The sequence below is a fragment of the Engraulis encrasicolus genome, chromosome 3 (genome assembly GCF_034702125.1).
Source record: "Engraulis encrasicolus isolate BLACKSEA-1 chromosome 3, IST_EnEncr_1.0, whole genome shotgun sequence".
Lineage (NCBI taxonomy): Eukaryota > Metazoa > Chordata > Actinopteri > Clupeiformes > Engraulidae > Engraulis > Engraulis encrasicolus.
The window spans coordinates 10493748-10512820 of record NC_085859.1 but is presented as its reverse complement, the minus strand read 5'-3'; the positions used below and the strand labels follow the sequence as shown (position 1 = coordinate 10512820).

General features: G+C 42.5%; 2 protein-coding genes and 1 long non-coding RNA gene across 3 annotated transcripts in view; 2 read left to right on the top strand and 1 right to left on the bottom strand.

Annotated features, from left to right (window-relative positions):
• Positions 1–1559: 1559 nt before the first annotated feature.
• LOC134445215 (uncharacterized) lies at positions 1560–6521 on the bottom strand. Its single transcript, XR_010034205.1, has 4 exons — positions 6434–6521; positions 6230–6279; positions 2998–3090; positions 1560–1845 (listed from the first exon to the last, which is right to left on the bottom strand). It is a non-coding gene; the product is annotated as an uncharacterized LOC134445215 (long non-coding RNA).
• A 1764-nt stretch (positions 6522–8285) lies between these two features.
• LOC134445693 (transmembrane protein 233) lies at positions 8286–15017 on the top strand. The gene is made up of 3 exons (XM_063194729.1): positions 8286–8720; positions 14065–14199; positions 14491–15017. Exons 1-3 carry the CDS (start codon positions 8478–8480, stop codon positions 14500–14502), a joined length of 390 nt encoding a protein of 129 aa, XP_063050799.1. The 5' UTR covers positions 8286–8477; the 3' UTR covers positions 14503–15017.
• A 3250-nt stretch (positions 15018–18267) lies between these two features.
• The window catches only part of prkab1b (protein kinase, AMP-activated, beta 1 non-catalytic subunit, b), an 8444-nt gene continuing 7638 nt past the window's right edge, over positions 18268–19073 (top strand). Inside the window, exons 1-2 of the mRNA XM_063194725.1 lie at positions 18268–18377; positions 18750–18919. Coding sequence (XP_063050795.1) covers positions 18770–18919 — 150 coding nt within the window. The 5' untranslated portion in view covers positions 18268–18377; positions 18750–18769. The remainder of the gene's footprint in view (positions 18378–18749; positions 18920–19073) is intronic.

Genomic DNA, 19073 nt, shown 5'->3' with positions numbered 1-19073 from the left:
AATGATAGTAAAATCTGATAAGACCCGTCAAACTGAAAGCAAACCATTTTGTACAGACATAATACAGTTTGTCAGTCATACTTATATATACATACACTGCACGTTCTTAAATGGCTGCTTTTATCCAAGTGAATTCCAGTTATCACAGGGTATTGGTTACAGTCCCTGTAGCATTATGGTGCTGGGTGCCTTTTTGAAGGGCAATGAAGTCATGAAGGGGAAAAAGACCATCTATTTGGACACAAATCTGCAGCCCTTTGATCCAAAAGCCTCCCTCAAAATTCCCTAACCTTTGGGCCGAAGCTGGACACACAATCATGTCCTTTTTTGTAGAGATCTTTTTGTGTGCCATTTTCTCGTCTGTCTTTACTGTCATGCCTATACCAAGAATTTGTGCCAAGACAGAGAATGAAGTTTCTTTTTCTATTCTGAGTGTAAATTTACAGTATGCTTGCCAACCACTTGTGCAATCACGTGCTGTGAAGAAGGCAACAGTTCACACTGTGGTTTGCCATTTGCCATACTGGTGGGTTGTAGAGGTGGGCACCTTTGAGCAGCATTGTCTACAGCATATGGGCACAGTGCCCTGGGGTGCCAACTTATTCATAGCACATCAAGACTCAGGTTTCACTTTCACACCTTTCATAAGACAGATGTGCAATGAAGTAAAAAAAAAAAAAAAAAAAGTGCAAATCTACATGTACATTGGGGTGCATAATGATGGGGCAAGGTTAACAGAAAAAAAGCAATCTGCGCACATGTACAATGAAGAGTTTTTAGCATAGGGGTGTCAAATTCAAATTTACCTACGGACAAAATCAAAATCTGGAACGAAGTCGCGGGTTTCACTCAATATTTATTTTAAAATTTTGACTAAAATTGTGCATGCATGCCCTTAATAATTGATTCTGAGAAAAAGTCCGCTGCACGACCAGGATTTCTTTTGCTCCCAAATTTGTATTTAAAGAAATCCTGGTCGTGCAGCGGACTTTTTCTCAGAATCATCTAGTCACTTGTGGTCCTGCTCCCAGGTCAGACGTTCCTGTGGATGTGCGAGCTTGCCATCATTACCTGCATGCCCTTAATACTCATATCATAATTAAGGGCCAATCCCATTTGTATTTTTCTACCCCTACCCCTACCCCTACCTCTACCCCTTACCCCTCCAAACGGAGTCTGCCTGTCCGAACCCCTCCTTTTTTAGGGCTACAAATCCCTCCCCCTGACCCCTACCCCTCTGCCTTAAAAACTATTGGGATACCCCTACCCCTACACAAAACTGAAGGGAGGGGTAAGGGGTAGGGCCAAGGGGTGAATTGAGATTGGGCCTTTGTCACACACACACACATATAAGGTAGTTCAAATGTGCCTGCACAATCATACTGTGTTACGTATGAGTGTGAGCTGTTTCATTGGCACGCCTATTCCTGTGACACGCCAAATTTTGCGTTCAAGACTTACGCTATATAGTACTAATGGTGTACAACTGTAATACACATTTAAAATGACCTTGCGGGCCAAAGAAAAGGACCCCATTGCCCACATTTGGCACTCCGGCCTGAGTTTGACATCCCTGTTTTAGCAGGTCAGCGTTATCTTTTGGTATGTAGTAGACCTTCTTCAATATAGCCGAACCCATCATGCAGCTATAGCCCACAAAGACTGAAATTTAATTTGAAAATACCTTTGTGTATTTTATTGACCTGATAATGACACTACACTCTTTCCGGAGGTCCAGGTTTAGGCCGCCTGTTTTAAGCGGACAGCTGAATAGAGCACTTGCTCCTCTTCCACAGGTGAACGCTGATCCTGTGATCCACTCTTCACTCTTTCCAGAACATGTCTCTAAATGTAAAATATGTCAAAGTAATTAATATCAATATAATGCATTTGTGTAACGCTAATATGTAGATCAAAGGTGTCAAACATAAGGCCTCAGGAGCCGGTAAGGCTTGCCAGATGTTTAATCCAGCCCCAGAGGGGAAAAACTTAGGATGTCAAAAAGAAGTAAATCTCTAGCCCATTACAAAGTAGCTGCAGGTGTCTGAGGTTTCAGCTTGTCAGTAGCCTACTTGAGAACAAGTTTGCCTTTTTTGCTCGGCATTTACAGTCGATGCTTCAGATATGCCCACTGACATCCACCTCCAGATGATTGACTAGTAATGTGATTCCGATATCAAGCAGCAATTTGCAACACTCCCCAATTACATTACTGGTCTGACCCATTTGAGATCAAATTGGTTGTGTGTGGCCTCTGGACTGAAATGAGTTCGACACCCCTGATGTACAGTAGATGAAGCTAAATGTGCCTCATAGTTTAACACAACGCCAGGCCACGGGATAGATCTACAGTATATGTAGGGTCCACAGAAATTGCTAAACTGTATTCTACTCAAACAGAAGGACATTCATTGGAGGGCTATGGTGTTCTTTGACTAGAAAGAAGGTGCTCTTTGGTCAAAAGCAATTTCATTTACACTTCAATAGGTTTTTTTTTTAAATAGTTTTCAGTGAGTTAATAGCGTATTTCGTATTGAAGAAGTTGAAAAATAGCCAACATGTTTCAGCCTCAATAGGCTGTCATCGGGGCTTAGAGTTCCTCATGTTTTATTGAATGTTATATATAATTCATTATTTAAAAAAAAAAAACACCTTAAAAAGGATATGACATCCTATTTGTTTGCTTTCTTGATAATTGGACTAAGTTATTTTCATTCGGCCGGTTACATTTAGGGAATAAGCATAGTAGTAGGGTTGGAAATGGGGTTCCATGACCCGTTCTGTATGGTTAAAAATGAAGGCCACATGGGACATTATTTCAGCTTGGAATCTGTCAAATTCTGAAAGTTGACCATTTAAAGATACAAAAAAAAGCAGGTGCCATAAAAAAAAAAAAATCTGGAGGGTGCGCGTGGACCCCCCTTCCCAACCCTACTATAGAATATGTGGTGGATTTGGAAAAGGCAAGGTTTAAGCACAAGTGTGTGTGTAACTTACCTGTTGATTTTCTCTCTGGTTGATTTGTTGTGTGTTGATTGAGGCATATGTAATTTCAGTTGTATTTTGGAATGTCGATTCTTGAGGTACAGCCTGTAAATGTTGATCAGTAAGTTGTAGTCCGGCGGATTAGACACACAAAAGGGCCTAATCGTGCACTTTTGAGTAAAAGCATGAAAATTGGTACACATATCCTTCGCGATATGCTGATTAATATTAGCCTTGGAGGCGTCGCGAAAAAAGAAGAATTTTCAAGATGGCCGCCAAATCCAATATGGCCAACCGAAATTAATGAAACTACCTGACACGTTGATGTAAAAGCATGAAAATTGGTACATATATCCTTCTTGATATGCTGATTAATATTAGCATTGCAGGCACCGCGAAAAATTATTAATTTTCAAGATGGCCGCCAAATCCAATATGGCCAACCCATATTAATGAAACTACCTGACACTTTGTAGTAAAGGCCTGAAAATTGGTACACAAGTCCTTCTTAATATGCTGATCAATGTTATCATTGGAGGCGCCACGAAAACTGCTGTATTTTCAAGATGGCCGCCACATCCAATATGGCCAACCCATATTAATGAAACGTTGTTGTAAACCCATGAAAATGGATGCCCAGTTACTTCTTTATATTCTGATTAATAAAAGAAATGGAGGCATTGCAAAAAAGTTTAATTTTCAAAATGGCCGCCAAATCAAATCTAGCCAACCCATATTAATGAAACCATTGATGAATTTAACACCCACTTTGTAGTAAAAGCATGAAAAATGGTACACATTTACCTCTTGATATGCTGATTAATATTTGAAATGGAGGCATAGCAAATAAAACCCGAATTTTCAAGATGGCTGCCAAATCAAATGTAGCCAACCCATATATATTAATCCTCCAGGCACATTGTGGGATATACAGTACCTCTAGCAGTTAGTGACGACTTCATAGGCCTTGTGTTTAATATGCCTCTCATGACCACAAATTCAAAAGGGTCAAGATTTCAAGGTTGCTAGACAGAAAGTTCAATTGATTTGTCAATTCATGGACATGGTTAAAACATGGTTAAGAAAAGAAACCAATAATTAATTACTACTTCTAGCTGTACTTCAAGGTTTTCAAACGAACTGCAATCCTGTCCCATGCATGTTGTATGGGTATGTCTTGCCTGGTTAACACCAGTTGATCTCACAAGTGAGATACTCTGACGGTTACATACGCAATTTCTGAGGGATGGAATCCATGCTGTCTTTCAGATAAAAAGTGTGCAAAGCAGCATGGGATTTCCCAGGTTGTAATATATCCTATGGCCAACATCAATCAAACTGCCAACAATGCCTAATTAAAAGATACACACAAACTTTGAATAAATGGTGAATGGTACAGTTGGTGCAAAGTCAACTCTGGGTATGTAAATTTGAGTAACCTTGAGTGAAAGTTTACTTGTACAGTATTAGGATTCATTTTTTGGCTATAATAATGGTGTGCAAGATTTGGCTTATGGTGAACCCCCATTTCTGTATTTGTAGTTCAAGGTATGCAAACTATGCAACATATGCAAGGTGAAGTTGATAAGATTTGATTTAACCCCCATGTTGAGGGGGGACAAGATTTTGTTTTGTTACCTACAGTACTTGAATGAAGGTTGTGCACATTTATTTCAATGATAAATGGCTCAAATCCATTGAAAATGTGACTAAAATATTTATTGACTCATCAAAGACTACAAATATGTTTCTACTACAAGTACAGAGAAATTTATACTGAGATAAATATAGGATATTTTATGCCCATTTATACATCTATGGGTTGGCCATATTTGATGTGGGGCCATCTTGAAAATTCTTTTGATTTTTTGATGATGTTAATACAATAAAAAGATACATGTGTTTTCATGCTTTCGCGGCAAATTGTGCCCTGGTTTCACTAATGTACTGTAACACAATATGTATCACTACATATCTATATATAACATTAGTAGGGTAGGGATTGATGTTTTGAAATTAGGCTATGTTAGGATCACTTCCAGAATAATCTTTTTTAGGTCTATTACTTGTGTGTGTGTGTCTGTGTGTGCGTTCACGCACTTCTCACGTGAACCCTTCTACATTATTATACATATCAATAAGTATATGTGTGCTGATTGCATGCTCCTGCTACAAAGTGCATGGTGGTTTCACTAATATGGGTCAAACATGTTTGATTTGTCTGGAAAATTCAGATTTTTTTTTCATACCTCCATTCCTAATATTAATCTGCACATAAAGATGTAACTGTGGTAAAAGCATCATAATTGGTAGCCTACACAAAGTGCCCGGTAGTTAATATGGGTTGGCCATATTGGATTTGGCGGCCATTTTGAAAATTCTGTGTTTTTCATATCTAATAATAAGCTGAAAAATAAGGAAATGTGTGACCATGTTCATGCTTTTACTACGTGCATAATGGATTCACTCATCTGCTATACAATTCCTGTTATATGGGTCGGCCATATTTCATTTGGTGGCCATTTTGAACATTTCAATTTTGGTTTTACGCAACAATTCCATTTCTAACATTAATAGGTACATCATAGAGTATGTATTTACCAAATTTCAGGCATTTATGACGCAGTGCATGATGGTTTCTCACTAATATGGGTTGGCCATATTGGATTTGGCGGCCATCTTGAAAATACAGCATTTTTCGTGGCGCCTCCAATGATAACATTGATCAGCATATTAAGAAGGACATGTGTACCGATTTCCAGGCCTTTACTACAAAGGCCTGGAAATGTTCATGGGTTTGCAACAAAGTTTCGTTAATATGGGTTGGCCAAATTGGATTTGGCGGCCATCTTGAAAATTCATAATTTTTCGCTACGCCTCCAATGCTAATATTATTCAGCATATCAAGAAGGATATATGCACCAATGTTCATGCTTTTACAACAACGTGTCAGGTAGTTTCATTAATTTGGGTTGGCCATATTGGATTTGGCGGCCATCTTGAAAATTCTTCATTTTTCGCGACGCCTCCAACGCTTATATTAATAAGCATAGGAAGAGGTATATGTGTACCAATTTGTATGCTTTTACCCAGCAGTGCATGATCGATTCACCCATCCACTGGACTATTGCAAACATTACACGTATCTCAAAATGCAAAATCAGCAATTAGACTTCATAAAAGACTGTGAATTGACTGTTAACTACACATTGGACACTGAAGGTATACAGTATAAAAAACTCACACATGGTATTGTAGGCCTATTTTGTGTTCTCTGTTCTCTGGTCTGATGGCCTGTGAGAAAAATGTAGCCTACTATTACAAGCTTTGTCACAATTTTGAAGAAGTGTTTTGCCTTTTCATATTTATGTTAAATGCAATGAATGATATATGTTTGTAAAAGTATACATTTAATCATAAAAAAATAGTAAAAAAAAACTTGTCTTACTTTTAAATCTGTAGATCATGGCAACTACAACTAGAAGGAGGGGGAACAGCACAGTCAAAGCCCAGAGCATTACCCACATCTTTGGAACATCAGAATCTGTAGAAAACATGGAGATGACCCTTCTTTCTCTCTTTCATCCTTTCTGTTTGTTTCAATATTGTACTAACAATACATGATTACACTGGCAATGTCAATATCCACAGGTCACAGCATAGACCTATCTATTTGTTCAAGTTACAACAAGAATCATTTCACTGTTTTCTTTGAAACGTGTGGAGCCTACCTGTGACGGTGACCAAAAGGTAGGTGCCATTCCCTTGACCCTCACGTAGTATTGGTTTATCAATAATCACATTGCATGTATACAATCCACTTTGATTCTTGTGTACATTTCCAAGAGGCAGAGAACTGAAACGAGACTCTCCGCTCTCACGGTGAATCGTGGTTCTGTTATCTTTAATCCATTGAAATGTAAAGCGCAATTTGATGCCCGTGGAATTTGCACGTTGGAAATCAACACCACAAGTTATATTTACGCGTTCGCCCTCCGTTACAGTCAGACGGCCTGGACACTGGTGGACTGATAATGAATGTGCGTTGACTTGGAAATACCCTGTGGAAGACAAACAAAATCAAACAAAGAAAACACTGATAGGCTAGTTTAGTCACAGATGATAATTTAGCAAGCTGTCTAGTAGAAAGGCATTTACCAGGGAGTTGGCAGGTCATCCACACCAAGCGCGTAATGTCCAATAAAATAATATTGGGAAAATAATGCCATAAAGTTTTTAACTCCTTCAGCCACATTTCAAACTGAATTCATCCGGAGGAGCTCATCCGAATGACTGCCAGAGAAGAAAATAACACCTCAGTAACCACGACACACTTTCAGACACGTAAAACTCTGGTCTTCCACCGCAACCATGTCGCCAGTTCCCGCTTGCTCCACCTTCGATTTGCTCATTTCAGATACAAAACGGGATAGGCCTAGTTAACGTTTTAGGATGTAACTTTATGTTACTTTATTTCACGTTTGTAGCCTTTAGGCCTAGGCCTGTTGCTTAGCACGCTCTGTGTCAGTGCTTTTGACACAATTCTCTTGACTGTAATGATGCTAACCCTATTTTAACCCTGCAACACCTGCCTTACAGTTACAGGTGATGCTCCAACAACCTGCCGATCTAATGATGTTTTCACACCACCCCTAGATGTCGCTGTATCCGAAAAATGATCTGAGGTAGGCCTACATTCTTAGGCAAAACCAACATGTATTTTTAATTGCCATTTTTGTTCGCTTTGTTTTTTTTTAAAAAACAAACAAAAAACCCACAAAGAAATAACTTTTTGTAATAGAGAAATGTGCTTCTTGGTGACGACTTTTTGGAGGCTATGTATTCTATACGTGTCTCATTTTCTGACTAACTGATCCGTCACTCAAAATGGGATCTCTCTCTGTGTCTGTCTGTGTCCCCTAACACCACACACACACACACACACACACACACACACACACACACACACACACACACACACACACACACACACACACACACACACGGCACAGGGTTCAGCACCCAGAAAAAATGATCACCCATCATCACACGTCCTTGCGGTCCCCTCCTTTCTCACAAACTCTATTCCCCTCTCCTCTCTCCCCCTCTATTCCTCCTTTCCCACAAACTCTATTCCCCCTCTGCATAGCCTTTACCCCTCTCCTCTCTCTCCTGTGCACTTTATCCCATACTCTCTCTCTCTCCCTCCATGTCACCCTTTCCACTCCTCCCTCCAAACTCTCTCATTCCTCACTCTCCCTCCTCTCTCCTCCAGTTGCTTCTTGTAGCTGGCTGCGCTGACTCAGTGTCAGTGTGCAGTTGCAGTGTGCAGTTCTTCCAAAAGCTTCTCTGGTCATTCCTACCAGCTCATCCCATCCCATCCACCCACCCCATCCACTCATCCACACACTCCAAGCCAGCCTGCCTGCCTGCTTGCTGTCTCTCTCCGGCTACCTCATCGTGCGGCGACTTTTGGATACCTCCAGCCAGCCATGAGCCCTGGAGCTCCGAACCCGGACAAGACGAAGATGAAGCAGCCCCTGGGTGGTGGCCGGTTAGGGGGCACGCCGACCGGCAGCACGGACCGCGGGCTTACGGACCCCAGGCTCACGGACCCCAGGCTCGGGGAGTCCCAGGAGCCTCCGCCCCTGAAGAACTACATCTTGCTGACCATCTTCACCTGCTTCTGCCCGGCCTGGCCCATCAACATCGTGGCCCTGGTGTTTTCCATCATGGTAGGTGGCATGCAGCATGCCCCTTGCTTTCCTGTGGGGTTTTGCGATCCACAGTCATTTTGCACTTTTTGACAGAGGTGAGAGAAGTAAAGGCAGAAATAAAAGGAAAGGAAAAACTCTCCCAGTTTCCCTCCAAGAAGGAATGGAGAATACTCGTTCCACAGCTATAATAGTTTACAGTTACTCTAGACCGGTGAACCTGTCTTACAAACACCTGATAATGAGATGCTGGATACAATTTTTGTCAGGGTTTTTACTTTTTCGGTAACATTTAATTTTAAAGGGTTCAATGTATCTTCTGGTGCTGTACTTGCATCACAAATGTACTCCTACTTCTATTTCTATACACCTCTAATGTAAAGGTTAATACTTGTTGGGGGGGGGGGCATTGCATTACATTTGAATACACATTTTATCTGGATCTTGCAGTAGACTGACTGACATGAATTGGAGTAGCCTGATGGTTTTTTGACACAGTTCTTAGATGTGGTTGTGGTTTGGCTGCTCTCCATCAGATGAGAGCTGTTAACAGAATCACATTAATGTATGTATGCTAAGGATTTAAACATCACAAAAGTGGGGGAACTATATGGGGAAAGGCTCCTTATGAGTAAGTGAAATGTAGTTAATTGAGTCATACAGTGTTTATTACAAGGGTAAACTGACAAAATGGCAGGGAGAGGTTCCATCGTGGTTAATTGAGACGAGTCAAAATAATGATATTTACAAGTGAAAATTATATTTTTATTGAGTCATGTGATGTCATATGTTAAATTGTCTGTGGGAGACAGCGGATACCTGTCTGTGATATGCAAGCTCTGTCTCATGATTCAGCGCACTAAAACTCCCATGTGATAAAAATAGATCCAACCACCAGCACATTAGGTGCTCCGTTTCTGCATCACACCTATGCTCACTAACCCCCCCCCCCTCTCTCTCTCTCACACACACACACACACACACAAACACACACACAACACACACACACGCAACTATATGCACAAATACATGTATACTTGTTTGCACACGCGTGAGCATGAGCACGTGCACACACATGCACACACATGCACACACGCGCACACACAGATGGAAGCTTGCATGAACACAACGATTGTCATCTGCATACAGACAAAGCATTAAATTATTGCAATTGTGTTGAAATGATTGTCACTTAGGTTATTGAATGGACCTCTTGGCAAAGTGGCAAAGGACTAGTGGTGTCAAGTGCTGATACCTAGGCATATTGTAGTAAATGAGCATTTGCAAATGCTACAATATGTTATATAACTATTGCACTCACATTTACGTATTACGTTTGTGTAGTGAATCAGCCTACGATTGTTACAAAGTACAAATTCTTGCCTTATAAGGGACTTGTCAAGGTGATTGCAGATGGGGAAAACATTATGTGTCGAGTGAGTGACACAACACACTGTTTGCTAAAATCTGATAATTGAACTGCTTCCTCCCACACAGCGCCCCAGACTGCACTTTGGTGTTTTAAGGGTTTCCTCCATACCTCAGAATGAGTAGGCAATACTCTTCTCTTCCTCCCCGTCTACTCTGGAAACACGGCCTCTCACACTGTGTTTGTTAAGAAAAGGAAAAAAAATTGGGCCTAGCTGCGAGCAAGCAAACGGTTACGGAAACCAAACCTTTCACACCCTTTTGCAAGAACGCACAGCCAGCATCTTGAGAAAAAATTTAAACAGCAAACAGATACATGTGTAAGTAGCTGCCTATTGTTTGAGTATGTGCAAAGCCATTTTACATTTCCATACCTAAACATTTTTCTCATTATCATCCCAGAAAGAGGCCTATACGAGTATGTGGTAGCCTCATAATGCGCACCAATCCACCAATCGTTGAAAAGACTTCACTACTAGTACTAAACTACAGAGCCTTTAGTAATACATAATAACTTGGTCATTGCCATTCAGGTGACAGTAAATGTATAACAGAGGCCATGTCTTGTTGTGACTCACGTCGAGCGCAAGACAGCCCCTAAGTGACTTCAGACTTGTCACGCACATAGCTGAACGGCGAGCTTCACTGCTGCGTAACCGTACGGCCGAGGCAGAGCTAGTGTGACAGGCTGCAGGACGGCTCAGCTCTGTGGAGAGCAACACCTTCTGGTTTCAGGTTGACAGCAGGCCACACAAGAGTGTGACAAGGACAGCGTTTTAGAGGGGGGGCAGGTGTCTGACACCCCACCCCACCCCTCCCCCCACCCAGCTGTGAGATGGGCTGGATATGAGCACACCTAACACCCAACATAACCACACTTCGGCAACAGTAAATAGAACATTTGATTTGCCTCACCGTGAGAATGTGCACACATGCATGGCCGACAAACAGATAAAAGGATGATGGTGATGGGGGGGGGGGGGGGGGGTATAAAAGGTAGTAAGATCATGACAGTGGTTTGCCTAGATGCGATGATGAGTAGGTGAGAAGAGAAATGTGTGAAGAAGGGAAAGTGTTGCATGCAAGAGTGCAGGTGAAAAGGCAGGAGGTGGAAGTGGAGACTGCAGAGCAGAGCAGACTGGGGGAGGGGGAAACTGCAGGGCAGGCCACAAACATCCATTGCTCAACTCAACTGTAAGCCGTCAGTAAGGCCAATCCCATTCAACTGAAAGCTGACCTTACAACACAGACATCGGAAAAACTACTCCAACATGCCACTTCAAAGAGACTGTAGGGGCGTAGCACCAAATTCTAGAGGCCTAAACACGAGCCAATCACATGGCCCCCCATACCACTCTAAATTAAAAAACAAATCCATGACTCCTCACTCGTGGGCCCTTGTGACTCCTTGTGAACACCCACCGTAGCCTCTTACTGTAGCAGGGGTCGCCGGCGACCCTATTCACTTGCTGAAAATGCTTAACTATATCATAGCAACATTGCTATGACATTACAGAGAGACATTGTGCTGCGCTAAGGTGTTTTAAACTTCTTGCCAGGGTTGGGCCTACTCGGTTCCCCTTATTAACCCCATTAAGATTCTCCTGCTGCCGTTTGCTAGCTCCTTTTGTCATAAAAGTGACATACAGCCGGTGTGTCACAGGGCAACATCAGTGACAGACACGGTTAAAGGAGGTGAGTGAGCTCAGGCACTGAGTTAAGAGGGAGGCAGGCATCATCACTATGTGCACCCTATGCTACTTTGGTTTACTGGCGCTGAGCAAAACAGGGCCATCCGTGTTCCAAAAAGGCTCAGCGCCAGTCTTATGAACTGTATCCAAAGCACTCTCCTTTGAGTCAAGGTAGTTGAAGTATTAAAAACCCTTTATTTTACATCGGGGTAAACATGTTAAAAACGGCGACCAGTTTCAGCCGTCTGGCCTTCATCAGGGCGTGGTTAGAAGCTCAGGTACCTGGGTAACACAGGTAAGTAAACTTTCAGAGGTCACATGGGTATAAACACATTCATATTGTAAAACTCACAAAGAATTAATATATAGAGGCATTGAAAGAATGTTAAGACAATGCTGGAAAATAAAAATAAAAAATGCTGAATATAGGAATGCTGGATAGTAAAAAAAACTGGATAGTAGGAAATAGAATGGTGGATAAAGACAACATAGACAACATAATGGAGGATAGGCATCAAAACACCGGTCATATTCAAAATATCATATTCTTAGAATTATACACATCATAAGAAAGGTCTGAAGTCAATTTCTTCATTTAAACCTGGGTGGGTCATAGCATCCATGCTGTGAATCCAAAATGTCTCTCGTTGCAGGCTCAGCGCCAGTGTTGCCAGATTGGGTGGGTGCTCGCCCAATTGGGCTACATGGGATGAGTGTCTGCGGGTAAAAACGGAAAAAATTGGCCATTTGGCGTTTTTTCCCAGCCGTTTTGGGTCCATAGAAGTCAATGTAATTTGTTGATTTTGGGCGGAAATTAGCGCATTTTGGCGATTTTCGAGAAGCTTTTGGGCGGGTTTTGGTCAGACACATCTGGCAACACTGCTCAGCGCAAAAAAAACACTGACTAAAGTGAGGTAAGGTGACATGAGTAGCTGCACAGGCAGATACCAGCAGCTTGTTACCCGGTTATTGCAAGATTGACATTTGTACCATACTGGTGCGATCATACCCTATATTCTAGTTTTGATATTTCCACTTCTTCTATGTGATTTTAATCTCAAGTTAGGGAAAAGTTCTTCAATGACTTCATGCAACTTATACAACATTGATGTTGTTTAAAATTATCCTCCTCTTTCTGGTTTTTCAATAAATCCTGGGGGCCCCTCAACATGGAATTATGGCTCACACCGATGCCACCGGTGCCAACGATGGCCTCATGGCAGATATCCCACTTCTAACATCATTTTGTAGTGAAGGGAAGTAGAAGTTGCCCTGCTGGTACTCGAACCGGGACCTTCTAGAGTATCAAACTCTGACCACTACACCAAAGAGCCAGGTTCATTGGCATAACAAAACACACCTATAACTCACTCCAACACGGTTACAATCACTCATTTGTTTTTTAGCCCTCACAGTAAAACATTCCGTGTTAATTCAACACTTATAGATACGATTTTAACATCATCTAGCGCAGGGATGTCAAACTCAGGCCCGGGGCCCAAATTTGGCCCGCGGAACCATTTTATTTGGCCCGCGAGATCATTTCAAATGTGTATTACAGTTGGCCCACATACACCATTAATGTATAGCGTAACACAACTTGACATGGAATTTGCTGTGTCACAGGATGTGCAGATATATTTTAACTAACAAATATGATGGGAAAGATTGTATGCACAATTTAACTACGAGTATGAAGTGCATGCATGCACAATTTTAGTCCATTTGTAAAAATTATTGTTGAGTTTGGCCAGCGACATTGTTCCAGATTTTGATTTTGGCCCTCAGTCAATTTGAGTTTGACATCCCTGATCTAGCGTTGATCTGGCTGCAGGGGCATAATGCAAGGTGCAGCCATGGCGCAAAGGGGAGATGGACTTTAGATCAGAGGGTTGCAGATTCGAATCCCACCCTATCTCACTCCATGGCTGATGTGCCCTTGAGCAAGGCACCAAAACCCACACTGCTCCAGGGACCGTTACCTATACATGGGTTCTAAATGTTTGTTTTCCCCTGACTGCGGAAAACTAACTGCGCACAAGTCAACCTCTGACTGTTGGAAACCGATGTGGGTCAAGAAATAGCTAACGTGGTTGGCTGCCAGTGTCTTGCCCTTCTTCATAACATCACGTTGATAAACACGGTGAACCCATGTATACCCTATACTGAAAATAACTAAGTCCCTTTGGATGAAAGTGTCAGCTTAAGTGTAATGTAATGTAATGCATTTATTACTGTGTTGTCAGTCGCAGAGCAGTTACGATGACGAAGACTATGATGGCGCCCAGCGGCTGGGGAAGAAAGCTCTACACATGGGCATCGCCTCCTTCATCATCGGCATCCTCGTCATCATTGCATTCACCATCGTCCACTTCACAACGGTACTCTTACAGAAAATCACACTGTTAAAGAATATAGCCAGCACAGAAGTTATACACACCATTACAGCAAAGTAAATGCTCAATTTGTCTGGTTTCCTCTCTCTCTCTCTCTCTCTCTCTCTCTCTCTCTCTCTCTCTCTCACACACACCCACACACACACACACACACACACCATCATAGAATATACAATGCTGTCAATTTCTCAATTTGCTGAAACTAAAACAATTTGTTAATATTTGCTTTTGACGGTTGTCTTATTTCCTATATCTTGTTTCTCTGTATCTTTATAGAAAGTCATTTGAAAACACGCGAGGAACTGCACACATGTTCACATACGTACGTGGAGGAGTACTGTGCTATTCTCACCAAAGGGATCGATGCCTGTGGACACATCTCAAAGACTGGAGCCCCACACAGTGGGGCAGGCCCTGGCTTTCTCGCTGTCTTCCTCTCCTCTGGTCTTTTCTTTTTTGCTTTGTTCTGTTCTGTTCTTCTTTTTTCTTTTTCTCTCCTCCAAATATCGCTTTTCTCTAACTCTCTGCCTGCTACAAAGAGACTGTGGGCAGGCAGTGTTTTATTTTTACCGTTGAACACACTGAGAATTCTGATCATCCTTCCACGACTGCGGGAGGGAGAGAGGGAAGCACGTGCAGGCCGATCTTCATACTCTGATGCTCCAGCTGAAGACTTTGGTTTGACAGAGGTGCTGGACAAGTGAGGATGCAGTTGCCTTTCCCTGCAGTATCACGTCTAATGCTTACCCTTTACTAATTCCAGCTCATCCCCCACAACATGTATCAATCAATCAATCAATCAATCAATCAATCCATGTCTCTCAATTGTGACTTTTATTCTGAGAGGAGTCAGGCAATCAAAAGCCGTAATGAATCATGTCTGACGTTAGCCTCCCCATTTCACTGGACTGCTTTTCCAATCTCCAACATGACTGACAAGTGGAGTATATTTTCTCTCTCCCTTGCTTACAAGGTATCGTACTGCTAATGTACTTTGTACCATTATATGTCTAACCACAGGGAAAAAAATGGATTTGTTTTCAACCTTCAAAGCATTTCTGTGTACCATATTCAGGAGGGGTAACACATGAGGAATAGACACAGTACCCAAACAAACCTCACTAACAACAGAATGTACATTTCAAGCTAATGACAATCACTAAAACATTCACTTTTTTTCCAAGCTCATCTTTTTATGTGTGAAGTTGATGACACGGTTGCCACAAATGTCAGTGAGGTGTGGGTGCTATGGCAATTTGTAGAGGCAGCAGAACATGTCAGATAGTATGGTGGGGGTGCTTGGAAAACATGATGTATACTAGCACACGCGGTTATCGAACAAATGTCTTAAAGGGACACTGTATGAGATTTTTAGTTGTTTATTTCCAGAATTCATGCTGTCCATTCACTAATTTTACCTTTTTCATGAATACTTACCACCAGCATCAAATTTTAAGTATTCATTATGACTGGAAAAATCGCTCTTTTCATACATGAAAAGGGGGATCTTCTCCATTGTCCGCCATTTTGAATTTCCAAAAATAGCCATTTTTAGCTGCAAAAATGACTGTTCTTGGACCATACTAGAAAATATGTGTTTATTACTTAGTGAAGTTTCATGTAAAGATCAAATTTCGCAATAGGCAGCCCAGTTTCAATGAGCAGCATACCTGTAGTTGCAGTACCTTTTTGACCATTTCCTGCACAGTGTCCCTTTAATAAGGATTGAATTACATAAGGAAAGGACATGCTTCATGAACTGTGGATATACTTTAATGTTACTATAAATATATGAAAATATAATATCCTCCTCTTTTACGTTACCATAATGGTAATACATTTCTATTGGCTTTTGTACATTTTGTTTCTTGTTTCTATATACACATTGTACATAGTGACTGATTTTAATAAATATATGCACTCTAGGTACAATATATTGTGTCATGTCTCTCACATAGCCAAAATCCATCTATGCTTTAATCCATATATTGGTTTACATCCATCGCTTTTTGGATGCAGTGGCTCTCCATGTTACTAAGAGTAAACCTTTGAAATTATTTTCTTCCACTGGCCCACCCACAGACACCACCCACCACGTCTCCCTACTGCAGCCTGCTTTGCTCTCCCCCCAGGCTCCATGCCTGATCGAGCCCTCTCTGTCTTCCTTCTCCCCCTCTCAGTGCCCTCTGTCCCCTTTTCCCTCGCTGCTTTCACACCCACAGCAATCTGCCGAGTCTGGAGGATCCTGTAGTCCGATATGTAATCGTATCACCGACAGCGTCTAAAAATAGCTCCCAAATTCCCCGTAAACACGACACACGGAACGGTGCCGAGATGACACATCTGATTTACGCCCGTGGCAATTGGCGCCAAATGCAATATTGGGGCTAGTGGCGATAGCGTTGATGATGAGCATGGAGATGGGGGATTAGCCTACTGAGCAAACTCTGGCAAGTGGTTCACAGGGATTCATATTTTGAACCCACCCATGGTACTGTATGTCTAGACTGACAATGGCGAAGATACAGTCAACACACATTCATGGATTATAAACTGGGCTAGATAGGCAGGGGCGTAGCAGCAAATTGTGGGCCCTATGTACAATCAGGCCCCCCCCCAGGCCTCTATATACAAGGGGCCCTGGTGTCTTAGTCATACTTTACCCCCCCCCCTGTAGCCTACGACACCCCTGTAGGCAAAGGGCAGTAGCAGAGCAGGTGGGGGTGGGTGGGTTATAGGGGCCAGGCTGCCAATGGCTTTGGATCGTCAATCTTCTCGCTGGGGCAGCTTATTTCGTGGGCCCCAACGCTATGAAGGTGCACTCGTACTTTGCACTACTTTGAACAGCAGATTCAGTATTAAGTCTTACTTGTCGTGTGCGACTCTGTTACTGAAGATCTGAAGATTAACGTGGCATTTTTAAAATTGTTAATGTCTTTCATGCCTGTACTTTTTGGTAAGAGTAGGACCTCTGACACATCTCCGCAACCCCCCCACCCCCCCTCACAATACCAGTAGGTCTAGGCCTACTCCGCTCCTCGGAAAGGGAGAATGAATTCATCTCAAATCTAGTGACTCTGTAGCATAGTAATGGCAGATAGGCCTACATGAACAAGGCCTGGTTAATGCATGACTATGTTACCATGTCAGTGGCAGAATAGAAAAAATAGGCCTAACCCACACACCCACACCTTCCTACAACTTCAATGTGCGGCCGAAGCGAAGCGGCCACGCCCCCTGGTCCCAGTGCTCCCACCTCTGTCTGTGTTTATCTAAGTGTGTATACACTATCTGGGTGTCATGCAGGCCTCACTCACTCCCATGCTTCCACGAGTGTTGTGTTGCTGTGTCGTGACGCGGTGAAAAGCAATAGCCGTGAGAATGCGCCACTAACGGGGACGGTTAAGATGAGACCCCACTAATGCGCAGTTGCTGTCTTCCATCACGGGGCTAGGTTTAATGGACCAGAAGAGAGAATACACGGGCAGTAAAACTCATCGGTGTCATATCTACTAAAAGATGTAGGCCTATCTGTTAAACCTATTGGGCGGAAATTGAGAGGATATGTGGTGGGGTAGCTGACTCGAGAGGGCTCTCCACATTGCAGGCCACAGCAAAGAGCAAAGATGAACTTCGTGAACTTGAGTAAACTCGAGTAAAACAACGTTTAACTCGACATCTTGATCGGATAATAAAAATATAATTTGTGTGAAATTAATGTCTCCATTGCGAAGTGCATTGACAGACATGGGAACAACCCGTTGTTTGTGGGGGTGGGATGTCACATGAAATGGTGTCGCTGCTGTGTCACGACAGAATAAATATAAGTTTAACTCGCAGGTGCACAAAACTACAAAGGCACTCTTAAGAGTGATAACTTTAATCTTGAGATGGAGATGAGCCGTAGCCTATAGGCTATAGTCTACCTGTCTCGTCTCAGATTACTGATTAGCCTACTGTTTTGGTCAAAATATTATGGTTTCTACAGGACCTGCCTACCTTGTCAAAGTACGAGGAGGCGGAAGACGTTCGCCCTTTTCTGTTAAAAATTAATCCAAGCTGGGAAAGTGAGTGTGTTTCGTTCGCGATTTGGAATGGCCATGTTGACCTAAACTAAAGTGTCCTATTAACGCCGAAAATCCGTCTCGCAGTAGGCCTATAAGGTATGAAATTACTTTTGTGTTGACTCGCTGGGTAACTGGGTTACTGTTGTTGCTCAGGTAGCTCCATAGGCTATTCTCTCTGCTTGAACTAATGTTGCGCCCTAGGCCTGCATAGGACAGAGGACTAGACCTATAGCAAACTGACAAACGGTATGATTTCTCCTGATAATTCACACTCACGTGTAATAGGCCTAAACTGTGGACACCCATGGAACGCTTACAAAAGTCGCTGACAATGAGCAGGCCATCACGTATGACGACCATAGGTTATCTAATAGACCGCGTGGTGTAAGTGGGCCAGAGAATGGCATCATGTTGGTTGTGCACATTAATTACTGGCGGGTTGTCCGGTGTGGAACTCTGGTCCTCTAGGCATACCTGGCTCTACAACGATGGGCAACACAGCCAGCGAAAGAGTCCACGGATGGGGACATCATCATGGTCACCGGCGCGATGGCGCAAAGGCGAAAGAGGAACGATCCGATCCGATTCTGATGGACAGCAGCGAGGATGCAGATTTGTTCCATGCAGATGACCCCAAGGTTTCCTAGCGTTCTATTTGAACATTGCCTATTAATTCCTATATGTATCCTAAAATGGTTTGTTTTCACAATGCTATTCAAGAGACTATGTACGATTTGTTTGCCCATGTTCCACGTTTTTACGTAGTGAAAAAAGTAACTTCAAAACGCAAGT